Source organism: Protobothrops mucrosquamatus, unplaced genomic scaffold, assembly GCF_001527695.2.
Source record: "Protobothrops mucrosquamatus isolate PMUCROS unplaced genomic scaffold, P.Mucros_1.0 scaffold231, whole genome shotgun sequence".
NCBI lineage: Eukaryota > Metazoa > Chordata > Lepidosauria > Squamata > Viperidae > Protobothrops > Protobothrops mucrosquamatus.
Window position 1 is genome coordinate 762,138 of NW_015386582.1, and position 18,880 is coordinate 781,017.

Consider the following 18,880-nt stretch of genomic DNA (forward strand, 5'->3'; position numbering starts at 1 on the left):
TCTCACCTACATCGTCCATATAGGACGACTCGGGAACTCAACTCCTACCCCGGGCAGCTCACCGATCCCCTTATGCCCAGGGGAAAGGTATCAAGCCGTTTGACAGCAGATGCTGGCTGTCAAACCGGCTTTTACGCAAAACAGGCGGGAGGCAGCAAACAGCTGCGACCAGCGAAATCGCCTGCCACCGGAAGTCTCTGTGTTGTTGAAGATCTTGATCTCAGTTTATGCTGTTTCATATTTTGCTTTTAGGTTTTGTGGAGTTTTGGAGAAGTTATGAAGTTTTAATTTTATATCAGTCCCTCAGAGTTGCATAAACAAACAAATAAAATATTAATGTCCTGATCTGGACCTTCGATGCATCCAGATTTAAATTCAGAAAATACAGTAAAAAGCATGGATGTCCAACCTTTTGGCTTGCCTGGGCTGCATTGAGTGAAGAGGAATTGTCTTGGGCCATATATAAAGTATATAATATAGTTGATAAACAACAAACTTTCTTTAAAAGTTTACAATCTTATGGGGTTGTGTATCCAGCTTGAGAATCCAAATAAAACTCCAGATTCATTCTGTTTCTGAAAATCTTACTGTTTATTGAATGCACTACATGATAATGTTGAAGCAAAACTAACGCTGAGGTTCCAGACACCAGTTCATAGAATTAAACAATAATTTCTCCAGCCAAACCCCCAACCTCTCAAGTAGTCCATGTAAGTAAACAATTTCACTTTGTTATGGGAACCGTCTGCTTCCTCTCCACACCTGCTGCGGTGTCTTTGGAAAGGTTTCAGGCTCTCATGGTCTTCAGCGGAATTGTAGAGGTTTCGTTTCTCCATCTAACCCACTCTAAACCAACACCTCCCCCCCTTACTCTAATGGCAAGTTGAAATGAAGAGGCACATAGCTGTCAAAGTTTCATTCTTGACACTGCGTTACTAACTGCAAGTGGCTTGTAGACCATGGGTTGGACATGCCTGGAATAAAGTTAAGCTATTGTTACTATAAACTATTCTCTCAACAATTCTGTCAACTATTGAGTTAGATAAAATATTATTAGGAACCGAAGACAAAATGATTAAAAGAATATACCACTACCTTCTAGACCAGGCAATGTTTGAAGAGCAGGTCAAGGAAACTATGTTAATGTGGAGTAGGGATTTTGGCTTTAATATTGATTTACATATCTGGCAAGAATTGTGGGAAAGAAACAGGAAACTCACTTTAGCTACTTCTTATAAGGAAAATCTTTATAAGATGTTTTACAGATGGCATTTACCACCCATGAGGTTAGCCAAAATGGGCCCAAATATTTCACCTATATGTTGGAAATGTAAAATAGCAATAGGGACCTATTATCACATGTGGTGGGAATGTCCTAAAGCCCATGATTATTGGAATAGGATAAGAAAATGGTTGAAAGAAATATTAATGTTGGAGATAGAGCTAAAACCTGAACTCTTTTTATTGGGTATAACCACAGATAAATATGCCAAGGGAATAGTCTATTTGATGTTGCACATCTTGACTGCTGCTAGACTGGCTTTGGCACAAAAATGGAAGAACAAAGAAACTCCCACAGATGAAGAGATACTGCATAAAATACTATCTTGTGCTGAGATGGACAGGCTTATGATGGAATTGAAAGATAAAAGCGGATCAGAACATTTTGAAATCTGGGATAAATTGTACCATTGGTGGGAATCGAGGAGGACTGTTGAGATTATAGATTAGCGATAAGATGGAAATATACATATTCTTAAGTTAGCAAATAGAAAAAATATATTTAGTATTGTATAAAAAGTTTATATATATTTATAGAGATAAAGAATTGAACTTAAGAGGAGAAATAATTTGATAGAAATGTTTAAACTGGAATGTTACGTCATGTCCAATTGTATTATAAATAAAAAACTTTAAAAAAAACAATTCTGTCAACTATTATTCTAGCCTAATGTTTATGTCTGTCTAAAAAAAAAGTAGTCATACTTTTTCTAATGGAATTTAAAGGTAACAAAATAACTTAAAAAAACCCAACAATTTCACGTCTAAGACTTCAGTGTTTCACTATGATCTGGAAGTCCCATGAAACTCAGTGCAGCTCTTATGTCTCATTATACATGTGAAAAGATTGACCTGTAAACCCTGCTTGATTGTGTTCAAACCTGAATGTACTTTGACAACTGATCGTGTCCTGAATAACCAAAGCTGTAGCATTTTAACTCATACATAAATTCCTAAAATAAAATGGTAAAGTTTTCAGATCATTGAACAATGTTTTGCCTATGAACCTGAATGAAAGTTCAGCATGATTTTGTTTAAGAAACAGATTAAAAAGGATGCCAATTTTCAGTGAAGTAAAATAGGAAGCACTTACAGATTCAGCTAAAAAGTAGAATGATTTTGGCAAGAAGAATTCATTGTGATTTCAAGGTTGAAATTTTTCAGTAATATTTCTGAAGGTTAATTGCTTCTCCTGTCTTACAAACTATAGATTACCCAAGAATCAGACTGATATTCTGAGGATTGGGTCAATAACTCCCTGTGTCCTCTTCAGCCTGCCCTCAATATTTTTTTCTCCTTGAGGCAAAAGCCAAGATGGCACCATCCACAACCATCTCTGTTTTCCAAATCAATGCCATTGTCTGCTCTCCTGTATCTGCTTTTTGAGATGGTTGCTTCATGGTGCCTAATGGTTGAGCCAGGTTTCCATGGATAATAATGAACAACTGATACAAAAGAAAAACAACTCTTATTGATTTAGAAAGACAGGAAGGGATAATGTTTAAGGTGTATGATATGTTTTTTTATCTCTGATTTGGAAGAGGGAGTGAAGAAATAATATATATATTCATTAATATTCAGTGAAAGAAATCTAAAAACAATTTCCCAATTTTAGAGTTAATTAATAATGCAATTTTAAGGCTTTCAAAACTATATTTAGATTAGCTGAAATATATACAGAAATTATGGAAATAAAACAGTATTACTGAATGGGAAAAATACATTTGTTTTTTAGATTATCCCAATAATATTACCAAAGATAGTATGCCATACTGGGCATTTTTGTACAAAAGGAAGATGAAATCTTCTCTCACAATTTTTGCCCTCAGAGATCTTGGTTTTAGAAAGTATTTGCAAGCTAATTTGTTGAGGAAGTTATTTGATTCCTGAGTCACTGCAGGAATAACAACTGAGCTTTGCCTCTGTTTTATATACTGAGTCCTATAATCCTGAACAGCTTGGAAGAAACTGTTTTCCCTTTCCAATTAACTGTCAAAAAAATTGCAGATGTATACATCTATTTTATGCTTTTATCTAAACTGTTAACCTTAGGAGCCATTTTATGTATATTCGACAGTTAAACTAGGAATGCTTGTTCTCCCCCCCCTTTCTTTGTAGTATCGATCTCTCTCCATTTATAATTGCTACTGATGGTAAAGAAATGTCTCTCTCCCGCCCCCCTTTTCAAAATCTCATGTAAGATCCTTAAGATCTCCTTCTTTTGCTTGCAGGAGTGCGTTTGGATCGAGTACGTGGAGGCCGCCAGAAATACAAAAGAAGACTGGACTCCGAAAGTAGTACTTATCTGAGCTTACAGATTTCCCCTCCAGCCAAAAAACCATGTAGGTGCCAGACTCACAGTCTCTTTATGGATTAAACCTTCAATTTGCATTGATCTCCTTAATTTTTTATTGAGAGAAACAAATTCTCAATAATTTTAATTATACAGCAATTAAATAGCATGGCTTAAATAAGGTCATCTGAGGCTATAGTGTGCAAGTCTAAAGCTAAATTGAATGTTATATAGAAAGCATTTCCATTGACACAACTGACATTTTCTTCCAGCTTATCCTTTTGGGTGTCTCAATTCTGTTTTTCATGGAATCACAGAATAAATTTATGAGACTGGGAGGGCAAGATTGATTCAATAATGGAGGCCATTCTGCTAGTAAAAGTATTATGTTTGCATGATCATACTTATGAGAAATGGAAAATATTCGTATAAATATAAGGAAGAGTCTGTTATTTCCCAGCTCATGTAGCCCTTTAGTCATCAACACAGATATGATGGCCTACCATCACCAATTCTTTTTTCAAGGTTTTTTTTTAACTTGCTAATTTATCAGTTTGTCCATTGCTGATACTCTTTCCCTCAGTCAGTTGATAATAATTTTTCAAGTATTTCATGATAGGACATTGGAGTGGTAATGATATTTAATTCTAGAAGCATTTGGCAAACTACAGAAATAGTTCTAATGCTGACATCAAATGGATATTTAGCTCATGCTTTCATCTATATGAGTCATATACTTTATTTATAATCCTTCTTCTTCATCATCAATATATTTCTTTTATTATTTGTGAATTAATTTTCTAGTAGCATAGATTAACAGAGCTTTTTTCCTACAATAACTAGACCAGGATTTGGCAAATTATCTCCAAAACTTTCTTTTTTCAACCCAGAGCCTCCTCTAATTGTGATTGCTGAAAATCAGTGTGCAACTATTTTAAGATATAAACCCAAGAAATTGTGATAGGTTTAAAGCTTAATATAATTAAAGTCAACATTTAAAAAACTCTGACCCCAGACTGCCGATTCTTAAAATTTCAGTCCATATATGTAAGGCGATCCCAACCACTGTTGCCCCTTACCTCCCAGTTATCTCCCATTTCACTTCCAAATTAATGCTATTCCTGACCACCAAATGTTGCCCATCCCTAATTTAATGCGTCCTCTTAATAATTTCTTGGTTGTTTTGAAACTATATATGTGCAGAAAACATCTCTGAAAAAGATAAGCTCCCCTTTGTTATAGGAGTGTTCATAGGAGTGTTATAGAACTGGGTGAACTATACAATCTGTGTTGGTTCTGCAGTGTCTGTAATTAATAGATTCAACAAAATCAGAAGAATTATGTTCTCTGTGCATGTACTAACAGAATCTAGTGCACTTTACATAAAAATTGCTCATAGGATTAATCAGAAAAATAAAAAAGAGAAGTGAGAAATGAATCATGATTAATTTGTATTTTCTCCCAGGCACTGGGTTAAGGGTTATTGTTACTTTTTTCTTTTTGCATCCTCACTTTATTTCAGGAGAGTTCCATTTCCTTTATAGAAAATATATGTACCCTATATAGATACCCTAGCAAAATTCATTTTAACACTGATTAGTTACAATATTCACCATTTTCAGAAACGGAACTTGATTTTTTGTATAAGAATCTTAAATATATCAATAATTACTTTAAATATATCAAGAGTTACCCTGTAGTAAGATGGGCGGCCGATACATTTTATAAGTAAATAAAATAACACAAGTAAAGATAAGTGAGGATCAGGAAAGAGTCATAACTTGGTGGTAGGATACATAGTTTGCATGCTTAATTTTACAGGTTCAGCCTGATATTTCTATTTTAAAAGGGTCCAACATCAGGTGAAGGATTGCCCAGTGAGCTGCTGGATCAAGATGAAAAGTAGTATATTTCTAATACATTTCAAATAGCATATCCAAAACAGAGGAACAAAAGTAGCCTTGCTCTCTATTTTGTATAGATTTTTTATTTTTTAGTTGCAGGAGTTCACTGTATAAATATATTCTAATTTCTGGTTTGGGATTTGCAGTGACTAAAATAGTCTCCCACTTGCTGGTGGCAGAGCCAGAGAAGATTTATGCTATGCCTGACCCTACCATGCCGGAAAGTGACATCAAAGCGCTGACAACGCTCTGTGATTTGGCAGACAGAGAACTTGTTGTGATCATTGGCTGGGCAAAACATATCCCAGGTAAGAAGGGAGAGCTAAGATGGATACAAAGTGGGGACAAAATTATTCTTGTAAGGGAACTGTAAACTGTAATGGATCTTTGTCTGCTGAGTGGCACAGGAGCAATCCACTCTTCTTTAGCATGTCATGAACAGCAAAATGTTTCTTTCTGTTGTTGCTTTCAATATGTGGAAGGGGAAACATCCATTTCGGACTAATAAAAAAAAAAATATGAGTTCCATTTTCTAATGCCACCAGGATGAATAGGAAGTGGAAATGAAACTGTGCAAATACATCTTATTCGTTGTTATTGTGTTGTTTCTGTTTCTTGAGTTAAGGTACACAGGAGATACAGGAAAAATCTGCATTCTTGAGCAGACAAAGGTTACAGGAGGACAGTTTGTAGCTTCAATATTCTTTTTGCTTGTAGTATGATTTCCAGCACAATTATTGACTTATTTGTATAAATTAATGTATCCATAGCTCCTGGCAATTACACTGTATATTTAGCTTTGACCTGAAAAACTCAAGTAGATAGAGATTTGGAGAAAGAGGTCAGCCTTTAGATACTGCTTCTCAGCAAATCTTAATCCTGGTAGTTCTCTTCTTGAAGGAGGCCTGTTCTGTTAGGGATTATACCGCTCACTAGTTGCACAATCTGCCAGGACCTGATTCAGCACAAACCAAGTTAGGCTACTGATTAAGGCAACTCAGCCTGAAGACCCAAGGGCTGAAGAGAATTAATAGAGAGGATAATCAGACTATGGCTTCTGTAAAACTAACACCAATTATTTCATTTTGATACGGTTCTTCCTGTCTGAGAATTTCTACATCATTTTGTAGTTAACCAGACACTCTGTTGCCCAGGTACAGTTTTAGTTGCAGCAATACCACTTTTTTTTTTTAACTGCTTGGACATATACTGTATATTGTATGTATCTATCTAAAATAGATGAAATGTTTCCCAGATAATATATTCATTGTTTTTCTGGATACAATGTGGACTGCTGTTGCCTTTCACTGGTCCACATTTGACTGTATCTTTTATTATTTATTAAAGCAAAATGTGGCATTTTGTAAAATACAGTCCATTATTTGGAACTTGGCATATTACTTAAACAATTTATTCCTTGACTAATTGAATTATCTCTGGATTTCATTTTGCATTTGGGGATAAAAATTCTGAACATATAATTCACTTGTTAGTTTTTTGTTATTGGCGAAACAATGAAGATGGCTGTTTTAATGAATTTTGTGAAACTAAATTGGGGAACGTGGATGGTCATGAAAGGCTATAGGTACATTTGTCTAGTGGTAGATCCAAGTCTTTAAACAAACATCTACTAACTCAATGCATCATAACTCTCCCCCCCATAGTATCTGGAGGAGCTAGCAAAGTGGGGAAAGGTGGGGCCAGGAGGATGGAAGTGATGAAACAAGCATCACAACAACATGATTCAAAACTATGAGCGATATACTATGTCAGGTGTCAAAACTCAAGTGCATAATAGTGACTTTTTTCTCATGAATTCACTGCATGTATGTCATCATTTTGATGTCATTGCAGTTTGCTGTAGGCATCCATATTTGTATTGTGATATTTCTAACATGAGATTATACGGTAAAGTACTTTCTACAAAAAGTATTTAAATTGTATTTTTGTTAACAAAATTTAGCAGTCTAACCCAGACATGTCAAACTCGCAACGTCATGTGATGTTGCGCAACGTATCGAAACGGTTTTGCCATTGCTTCCGGATGATGCGTCCAGCCTGCGGGCTGGCAGTTTGACACCCCTGGTCTAACCTGATTTTTCAATTCAATTATTTGCATTCTCTGTTAATAAAGAATTATATATATCCATCAATAATATTTAGTAGAAAGGGAGGATTCAGCTACATGTAATAGTATATAATTGCACCCATGTATTGATATTTTTTTAAAACTTGTCATAGTGAAACTTTCCTTTTGTTTGTCAGAACACTGAGACCTCTGTGTGTATATACAATGCCCATGTTTTAAATCTGTATTAATTCCAAAACCTGTCTCTAGAAGTTCCTTATTCTAGTGCAAACTCCCTGTCATAGCAAATAATGAGAGAAAAAACTTATGTAAATATGTATTTATTTACATTTATCAAATATTATTCAGAATTACAGAATAACAGAGGTGGAAGAGACCTTGGAGGTCTTCTAGTCCAACCCCATGCTCAAACCAGAGACCCTGTACTCAAACAAATGACTGTCCAGTCTCTTTTTAAAAACCTCCAGTGATGGAGCACCCACAATTTTTGAAGGCAAGCTGTTCTACTGATTAATTATTTTCACCAACAGAAAATTTCTCCTTAATTCTAGGCTGGATCTCTCTTTGTTAAGCTTCCATTCATTATGTCTTGTCCTGCTATCAGGTGCTTTGGAGAATAGATTGACTCTATCCTCTCTGTGATAGCCCATCAAATATTGGACGACTTCTTATCATTTCAGCCCTAGTTCTTCTCTTCGTTAGACTAGACATTCCCAGTTCCCACAATCATTTATCATATGGTTCAGTCTCCAGTCCCCTAATCATCTTTATTGCACTCTTTCTAGAATCTCAACACCTTTTTGTATAACAACCAAAACTAGAATTCCAAATGTGATCACACTAGTGGAGTACAAAGCAGCACTATCACTACTCATGATCTTGATATTATCCTTCTGTTGATGCAGCCTGGGACTACATTAGCTTTTTTGGCAGCTGCAGCACACTGCTGGCTCATACTAAAGTGATTGTTGACTAGGACTGCTCTCACAATTACTGCTGTTGACCACCAGGTACAACCTATTCTATATTTGTGCATTTGGTTTTTCTTGCTTTACTTTTCTCACCACTGAATTACATTCCATCCCTTCCAGCTTTGCAACTACCCTTGGTATTAATGACCAGAATGTTGCTTCCACTTCCATGATAGGTCTCTGCAGGAAGAAATGTCTGTTGAGAGGTTGTGATGAGAGGGGCTCTCCCAAAGTGCCTATTTTCCTGTTACCTTGGCTAAGAAGATGAAAGCCACACATAGGATGAAATACGGCTAGTGGAATGACAGCAGCTGTGTCTATAGTGATCTCAGATGCTATAATTACATCTCTCTTTATTACAGCTGCTAATGGCACCCCAGGATGACAGAAATTATAATAAATTAACAGATTATGAACTCTACTTGCTGCAAATTATGCATTTTCTCTCTTTGAAAACTCTGCCTTTCAAATGCTGAAAAAGAATGTAAGGTTATGACTTCATGAACTTAAATACTAATTGAAGAGTTTTAACATTCATCTGGGGGGTCCTTCCAAGAGAAAGAGCTCTGGTCCAGAAAAAAAACATTAAAAGCTGCTAGAAAAAAAATTAAATATTTTAACCTTTGTCAAATAAGCATACTTTACAAATCTTTTTTACTTTTAAAAGTGTTAATGTGTTAACCATTCCAGAGGTTTATTTCCAAATAACAAAGTTATTATTTAAGTTCTTAAAGCTATATGACACTTTTTAACTGAGAGTTAAAGGACACCGGTATAATAAAAGTTGTCCTTCTGTAGATTCTTAATATCCAAAAAGCAATTTACAAGCAATTTCGTGTGAAAAAGGTTAAGAAAGGAAATGGTCCAACCTGGTGTGTCTTTGAAGATTCTGAACCACAGCTTGGGAAAAACTGATTTTCCTGGCTTCAACAGTCTTGAACTCTTGTGTCTGATTCTGGTCTTTCATTTCAAATAGTTGCATAAGATGCCTTTATGATTTTTAAAAACCAATCACAGTATACACAAATATCTACAGTTTGCTACTATCTTCCATCTTATTGGTGGCATTCTGTCACTGAATACGAAAGCCCTGTCTTAGGTATCTTGTCTAAGACTTATTAATAAATCAAATGTTTCTATCATTTTTAAATGACACCAATTTGCTGTAATCTTCATACATTTGATTATCCATGCATGAAATCTTTCCCATTATCTTTTCTTTTATATGTTCTGAACTTTAATCTAATGATTCACCTACAATGATCTTCTTTTTAAAAGATAATAAATGAGTCAACTAAATCTTTCTTTATAATAAAAAAATGTTCTTAGAATGCTAATCTTTGAAAAAGTAAAGCCCTCAAATCAAACTTGATTCTTGGTGACTACATCCATGCATTTTCTTGGCAATGGCATGGAAGTGATTGGCCATTACACATTACCTTTTTTTTTCTTGTTTTAACTTCACAGTCCAATCTACAAACCTGAATTTCCTGACAGTTCTCCATCTAAGTATTGCATTAAGGCTAAAGTTCTTTAGTTTCTAATCTGCCATTTTTTTAAAAAAAATTCAGATTGAATCTATGAGCTGATTTAAAGCATAAAATGATTGCATTTCCAAATGGATTTGGAAAGATATAAACATGGATTGGAAATTTGAAAGACTTTTGTTTATGGGCAAAAGCACACTTTTTATGGATCAGTTTGAAAGTCCAAATCAATTCAGTTTTCCAAATCAATTCAAAAATTCAGATATGAGTGGATTGATTTTTCAAAATGAAAAGTCCAAATCAAGTTGGTTCAACTTTACAAATCAGTTTAGGAATTTGAATCAAATCAAACCTTATTTGCATTATTGAACATGAATTGCAGCAAAGATTCATATAGAGTAAATTCTTGATTCTCCAGACCTCCATTAAACATACTCTTGGTGCAACAGCACACAAAATTACTACAGTAGGCAACATGTGTTGCTTCAGAAGAATTGGACAATTGACATAATGGAAGTCATTTGTGTCAATTAATGACATTTGTGTAATTATGAAAATTACATGTTTACATCATCTAAATCATACTTCCCGACACAAATGTACAAATGTCAATTCTGCTGGCTCAGGAATTCTGGGAGTTGAAGTCCACAAGTCATAAAAGAGCCAAGGTTGCCTACCCCTGGTATAGATTATGTCAATGATACAAATTAGGATTTAACAGACATTTGGATTTAATGGACATTACTATCCTCTTAAACAGCCTATTAAGTCAAGCTTTTATAAAATGCAACATTGGACGTTTGTTTTCAGTTTCTTTTCTTATTTTTAATTATAGTTGCTTTTTCTTATGGGAATTAAACAAAGCCTCCACTGTTTCCTCTTCAAATTTTACATTGGAAAGATAGGAAATGAAATCACTACAGTGGAGTCTCAGAAAAGATGCAATGCATTACAAATTTATTCTTCATTCAATGTTGTATCAAAATAAAATAACTCACAATTAAAAATGCTAAAATGCAACAATAAAAATGAAATAAAGCAATGCCAAAAGAACTTTCATTAAAATGTGGGAAAGGGAAAGCAGGCAGAACAAAAGAAAAACATTCCTCCATAATAAACTTTCAGTGAAGGCCTGGATGAAGGAATCAGTTTTCAACAGGAGCCTAATAAGCACCTCACAAATTTCACAAATGGGACATTCCAGGACGCAGTGATAGGTAGCTAGGTAGGTACATTTTGTTACAGTCGTATAAATACAGTGTTATCAGTGCATGGATTTATTTAGCAGGGCCAGGAATAGGCATAATTGGTTTTCCAACCAAAACTGGTGATTGACACTCCTAACCTCAGGATCACTTGGTTCTCTGGTTGATAATTAAGACCACCCTCAAACTACATATTTAATCTTTCTGAGAGTATAGTCTTACAGGCAGATTTCCCAGTTCTTGTGTCTTGTAAACAACTCTTCACAAATGTTCTGTATTTTTAGAATTCAGCCTAAATTGCCCAACCCTCCATTTTTAATATTGCACTGTGATTATTTTATTGCCTGCTCTCCTAACAAACCACCAGGAGAATTTGCTTAAGCAACTGAATGGAAATGCTATCATACTTCATACCATTATGTTACCAATCTGGTTGGGTATATGGCAATACCACATTTTACTATCTGTGTGTTTCCTGATCAGCTTGAATGACTCTCTAAGAAGTCATTCAAGAGCACCAGAGAAGAAGTAGAATTCATAAATGTAGTATTTGATCAGTGCTTATTTCTTTTTATTATTAAATAAGGAAAGAAAAGTGACATCAGACTCTCATGTAAAATATTTAACAGTATTAGCTGAGGTGACAAGATTGTGCAAAGACAAATGATAGGTGATAGAACTGAACCTGAAAAAGAAGTTTTAGCCATCCACTCCTGTTAGAGCTGGAGAATGCTGTAGCCAAAATCTGAAGTTGTATGTACTGTTACAATGTTGAGACAATTCATAAAGGGATACCTCACAAATTAGTAAAAAAAAACAAGCTAGTAGACTGTCTGGTGAATATCTTAATGCAAGATCCAAGCACAAAGTTCATAGTTAAAACGTTTAACTGTATCTATCAAAAGGAGAACAGGACCTGAATTAAAAATTAGATATAATCCTTACCTGGCTGAAGACCTTTCTATATGGTTAGCACAAAATATCTCATATTATATTTCATCTTCAGAGTATGAGTTCTTTGCTGACTCAGAGTAGATATAATGTCTTTAATGCATTAAAATGGTAGGCAATCTTCATGTCTTAATTAATTTTACTATGGAAATTAGAACTTCTTCTGAAGCATGGACATTAAAATAATCTGTGTACTTTGTATATTGTGATTCTCCAATATATGTAAAGCTTTAGGAACACAATTTTGTTACTACCAGTAGGTAAATATAGTGTAACAGTAAAAAAAATCTCCTTTACTCAGCCATGACTGATTGTAGGTGGTTGTTGCTCAGGCATACAGGACAGAACCAAAATTTGTTGTCACCAGGGCATGGCTACCCAGTTTTGCCAAGTTGAGCTCCTTTCCACATTTGCCAAACAAAGATCAAATTTGTAATTCATCTCCAGAGTGCCCCAGATTCCTCTTCAGCTGTCCTCTAATTTCTTCTTGCCCTCTTCTCCAGTGCTTTATTGATCCCTACCTCTTACCCGTCAGACTTCATACACGCACATACAACATGTGACAGCTGATTGGTATCTGTTAATTAATGTGGCTTGAGGCCTCTTTTCTATTCAGTGGCCTGATAAGGGAAATTGGATGTCTAAGGACTGCTATGCCATTATCACCCCTTACCTCCTTTGGCAACACAAATACAAAACAGGGTATAGTGATAGATAAATGCCACTGACCCATCCCTCTGCCCTCTCTTCCTTTAGTTGAGATAGCTGAGATAGAAAAATAGAACTCCCGACCAGTCAATATAGCAATCACTGGCTCTTTTGTTAATTGCCAAGTTGATAGCAAGAGAAATCAAATCATCCTGGCTCCCTTGGTCCAAGAGCAGGAAGGCACACACAACTGCATGAGCTGAGGGGTTTTGGGGAATAAAAGCTTCTGGATAAGGATATATCACAGTTAGTCAGACATGCACATTGCTAAGTCATAAGAAAGAACTCTAGGGTAACAGAGAAAGTAGTTAAGACTAAAAGAAGAAGAGGAGAATAATCTCATAAGACGCATGGAAAAATGTTTAGGCCAAACTGCTTATACTTTTTATTTGTATATACTATTTGCTACCAAGTAATGAAACTGAAGTATCCTCTATAGAAGAAACATGTATGCTTTTTGATTTAACTAAACCTCACACAGTAAATCAAAGCTTTGAACTCTTAGTACATTCTTCCCCAAATTGGTACCTTCAGAAGTGTTAGGAGATACAATTTGGGTCTGGCTAGTCTAAGGAAAAGAAGAAACAGGGGAGACAGGATATCAGTGTTCCAGTATCTGAGGGGCTGCCACAAGGCAGACGGGGCCAGGTTGTTCACCAAAGCGCCAGATGGAAGGACGAGAAACAACGGTTGGAAACTGACCAAAGAGAGAAGCAACCTGGAATTAAGGAGAAACTTCCTGACAGTGAGGACAATCAACCAGTGGAACAGCTTGCCTCCAGAAATCATGGGCATTTCATCACTGGAGATTTTTAAGAAGAGGCTAGACGGTCACCTGTCTGAGACAATATAGGTTCTCCTGCTTGAGTAGGGGGCTGTACTAGAAGACCTCCAAGGTCTATTCTATTCTATTCTATTCTATTCTATTCTATCTGAAAGGCACTAAATTTAGAGATAGTATTTTAACATATTGTAAGGTATCTGGGGCATGGCTGCAATATTGCGGCATGACTGCAGTTGGCAATAATGCTCTTATCTTCTGTTTTCCTAGCAAGGGGGGGGGATCTTTATTTCTTTTACACAAGGACTCTTGCCTATTTTCAATTATTTTGAATATCCAACAAGCAAGCAACAACATATTCATATTGGAAGAATAAAATAGTATGATATTCCCTTAAATACCATTATAATTGTAAAGGCATTTTACCTTAGAGTGGAATCATTACTGATACTGGTGTAAATTTCTTAGCACTTTTAAAAAATTTAAATTGGAATATTGGGAGATAAGTTTATTTTTATACTTCCTTGTGACTCCGTTTCCTCTTCCACATTTGCTAGAATGCCTAACTTTATCTTTTCATTGACAGAGAATAGTTTCTTTTCAAGCTTACTTTTGATTTTTCACAGATCTGTGGTTGGAAAGCAGATGAGAGTTTTCTTTTATTTATGATCACATTTGCTCTCAGCCATTAGACTTAACTGGTTCTAATGGACTTAGTTACAGTTTTTTGTTTGTGTTTTACCTTATTACTTTGAAATTAATTCAGTGCACCTGCCTGTATGACAGTTCTTTTTCCACGTGGCCTGAAGATACATATTTTGGATTCCATAGTGATTTAATGTTTATTTATTTCAAACATTTATACAGCTGTCCATCTTTCAGCCAACTCTGGATAACTCGCAATCAAATCATGTTTGACTTCTTAAAGTTAGATACTGCTGCTTTGATGAAGTGGCTTACAAAAATATTTTACCCAGATAAGGTGATAGCTTATATCTTACGATAAGTCCCACTTTCCTTCTATGAGTAAAATTTCAACTCTTTATTAAGGAAGAGAGATAATTCAGTGGTGGTTAATATTAAGTCCCTATTTCCTTGAGTCATAGTCAAACCTTTGTACATTCTGTATAATAATGTTGCACACATGTAGAAAAGATTAGGCTTTGATCATGCTGCTACAACCACCATTTTGCCTTTTTTGACCCTCCTAACCCACTCCCACCTTTGATACTTGCTAGGATACAAGTGCATTTGAAGTAGTGTTTTCTACAACATGACTGATTAGTTTCACGTACAATACATCATCCTTCTCTTTCTCTCCTTTTCATGTTAACATGGCAATAACTAGACGGGACCAAATATCCCAAAAGGGCCTATTACAAGGCATGCTGGCAAGACTGAAGCACTAGCTCTTGAAATATTAAAGCAGTTACATTCTCCATAGGGATCAGTGCAGCTGATTTGAAGGCTTTCCTCGTTGTCTTTACTTGCACAGTTCCACCACTTCACTTTGGTGTTCATTCCAATGAAAATCGGGGCTTTGTCTGCCCATATATGCAGAGACATCTAGGAGAGACTTCTAGCAAAGGCAGCTGCTCCAGCACTTCACGAAGGGTATTTGATGAAGCATCTCTTGGAAATGCTTTGCCCAGCCCCTAGGAACAAACGAATAGGAAGTCGCTTCTTATGTGAAGCTGCTTTCTCTTTTGAAAATATGAATAGGCCTCTGTCTTATTGAAGTACGTCTATAGGAGTCGAAACCATTTCACTGAGCAGTTTGTCTATGGACATTTTTCCTGTAACAGCCAAAGCATTCTGCAAGTTGCAGTCACAATACAGCAAAGGGCAACCCACTTGGAAAGGTTAGATTTATTTTGGAATTAATTTCGTAGGTCAAAAGAAAAAAACAAATACCCAACAACCATAAAGTGAATTGCCTCTGCCAGTTTTCTAGAAAGCAGCAACTCGGTGCCTTTTGCTTGGTCGGTATTCCTAATCTGTGGTTCCTTTGCCTCTCCAGGGTTTTCTAACCTTTCTTTGGGAGACCAGATGAGCTTACTGCAGAGCGCCTGGATGGAAATCCTCATCCTGGGTATTGTGTATCGCTCATTACCTTATGAGGATAAACTGGTCTATGCTGAAGATTACATCATGGATGAGGAACATTCACGTTTGACAGGGCTCCTGGAGCTCCATTTGGCCATCCTGCAGCTGGTGCGGCGGTACAAAAAGCTGAAGGTGGAGAAGGAAGAGTTTGTCACTCTGAAGGCCCTGGCTCTCGCCAACTCAGGTAAAGTCATGGACGAAAGGATCAGCAACTGGGAATGTGGGGGGATTGTTTTTTTTTTATAAGAATAAAAAAATGGTACCTGTGCTTTGAAAGGAGGAAAAAGCCCATTGTTACAATTTGGGAAGAAATTGCCCACCATCTGAATTCAGGCTAATAGCTCCCCATCTCCTGACATCTGTTAAAAAAAATAATAGTTATTGATTTTGTAATCAACAGTCCATCAGAACTATATTGCTAACAGTTCAGTATTGGCTTGCTGGAAACAAATCCCATAATATTGGCTCATTTTTATAATCACTTATCAAGGTTCGGTCCTTTGTGCACTTCAGAAAACCAGGATGGGAAGCCTGATGAGTTTAAAACTGCAGCTCTGAGCCTATTTTGATCAGCTGTTATATATGTTTATTTTGCATGGGGCTCTTCCACCAACCTATCATCTTGCAGTGCTTTTGAATCGTTTAAATGCACCTGAAAATGATCTGGGCGGGCTGATTATTTTTGGATCTTTTGGCTCGAAGGACACTAAAAGCATAGCACGTTTATATATTTATGACACTAAAGTTACAGAGACCTATCAACCAATCAGTTATTTTACTTTTTGTCGCAAAGCTGAGCACAGTGAGCTATCAACCAATTACTTTCTTGTTTATTAGCCAGTAAACAAGTGCCATATCTCTATAATCTGTTCCTCAGATCCATATCTAAATACAAATCCCTTTCTACTCTATTCAGAAGTGAAAGAAAGCAAGTTATTAGTCTTCTCCCATATTTCTATAGTCGCCATGTTGGTAAAATTCCATTGCCTTCCAAAAGACTAATTCAGACAAAACAATCCAAAAATCTGCATTTTGGACTGTTTTGTCTGCTTATACCAATGTCCCACTAGGAAAAAATCCCAGAATTGTGGGCAGGGGTAGAGGAGAAAGCTAATAAAAACCTTTCATAAAATCACAGAATTGGAGGAGGCTATATACCGTTGATCCCTACCCACTAGTCAGTGCAGGAATCCAAATTAAAGCATCCCGTGTGAATGACTCTAGCCCTCATTTGAGCACATCTCATAAGGGGAAGTCCACCCTCTCTCAGGGTAATTAGTTCTATTGTTAAACTGCTTTTATTGTTAGAAAGAGGAATTTTTTTCTAACATTCAGCTAAAATCTGCCTTCCTGTAACTTAAATCCACTATTTCAGTCTTGCATTCTGGAATAAAAGATGGCACGTCAGGGGCTTCTTCTATATGATAGCCTTTCAGGTATTTTAAAATTGCTATCAAATCCCCCCTCAGTTGTCTTTTCTGGAGGCTAAACACAGCCAGCTCTTTGCACGAGTTGCAGGAGAAGCGCAGTTCAAAACTGGGTTGACAAAAGCAGAATAAAATAAAAAATAAGTTCCAATGATTTAGAATTTGTTTTTCAATTGATGCAACTATAAATTACATTCTGAGCTTGCAATCAACTATTTTTTCAAGATCTTTTTCATAAGTACCAAGCCACATATTCCCCATTTCATTCATTCCTATGTATTTTTTTGTTTTTGTTTTCCTAAGTGAAACAAAAAAAATATTCTATTATTTTCAGCTCATTTTTCTAACTTATCAAAATCGTTCTGAAATTATTTGTCTTCTGAAGTGTTAGCATCCCATCCATATTTGTGTCATCTGCAAATTTGATAAGCATTCCCCACACCTCTATCTAGGTCATATGGAAAAATAGAAGACAATGTTCGAACTGTAAAGTACAGTAAATATAGCTTTTTATTTTTAATGTAAAATAAATCTTTTGACTGATTTTGAGTCTCCCTGAGTTGGTAGTCATATAAATTTAATATATTATTAGTGTTTGTGTTGCTTTTGTTCCTAATTGCCTTTCTTTTTTGCTATGTGTTACCATAATTGCAGCAAGAGCTTTGAAAATAATTCAGGGAGGATTCTTCCAATCCATGTATTAGTATACTGCACAAATTAGAAAGCAGAAATATAGACAAACAAACTGATATCTGATTAGCAAAAAGCAAGCAAACCCATCCAATTTTTCAAGGCTTCTTAAATTAGTTTTCAGTATTTTCAAGTTGATCTAGAAGGAGAAATCTCTTGAGAATGTAGAATGTTAGTATAACACATTAATTAGGTCAGGCTTGGAGCTCATGATATAAAGCTCCTAGTGCTGAATGTGTTGTTCATTTTGTGTATTTCAGGCATATCAAACATCATATTCTAATAACTTTGCTACATAATTTAATGCAAAAATAGATTGACTTAGTGGTATGCCTGTCTCTTCCAAAACACCTTTTGTATCAGATAGGATACACCTTCCAAAAGCCGTTTCTCTTGGTTTTTCAGGTAGCTTTTTTCTGCCATGAAGCACTGTGTTCTAAGATTAAATATATTCCCTGCCCATTTATCTAGACTGATTCCCTCACTAATTTTGCTTTTCCCCTAAAGATTCAATGCACATAGAGGACATGGAGGCAGTGCAGAAACTACAAGATCTTCTCCATGAAGCCCTTCAGGACTACGAGCTGAGTCAACGTCATGAGGAACCACGACGTGCAGGAAAGCTGCTGCTGACCCTGCCTCTCCTGCGGCAAACAGCTGCCAAAGCTGTGCAGCACTTCTATAGCATCAAACTGCAAGGCAAAGTCCCCATGCACAAACTCTTCCTAGAGATGCTCGAGGCCAAGGTCTGACATGCCCAGCCCCACCTGGAGAGCCCAGGAAACAAACTGGAAAGAGAAGCAGCCGTGGAGGAAACCAAAAATGGCAGCTGGCTTTTATTTTCAATCATTTACTGTGGAGGAATTATTTAACATTCATCCGGCAGTCTGCCATCTGAAGATTATCATGTACAGAGATGGAAACTCTTTTAATCAATTTTTTTTTTAATTTGTGGGAAATTTCGCAACTAAGCTCTTGCACTTGCAG

The 18,880-nt window shown here is 36.1% G+C and overlaps 1 protein-coding gene across 3 annotated transcripts in view; it reads left to right on the top strand.

The window, feature by feature from the left end:
• The window catches only part of ESRRB (estrogen related receptor beta), a 47,053-nt gene extending 28,408 nt beyond the window's left edge, over positions 1-18,645 (top strand). For 2 of the 3 annotated variants that reach the window (XM_015814247.2, XM_015814246.1), the window contains 4 exons: positions 3,513-3,623; positions 5,625-5,786; positions 15,691-15,960; positions 18,401-18,645. In XM_015814247.2, the coding sequence (XP_015669733.1) occupies positions 3,513-3,623; positions 5,625-5,786; positions 15,691-15,960; positions 18,401-18,645 (788 nt within the window). Of the gene's footprint in view, positions 1-3,512; positions 3,624-5,274; positions 5,294-5,624; positions 5,787-15,690; positions 15,961-18,400 lie in introns of all 3 variants that reach the window. The other variant, XM_015814245.1, reaches the window with a different exon arrangement.
• Positions 18,646-18,880: the final 235 nt, after the last annotated feature.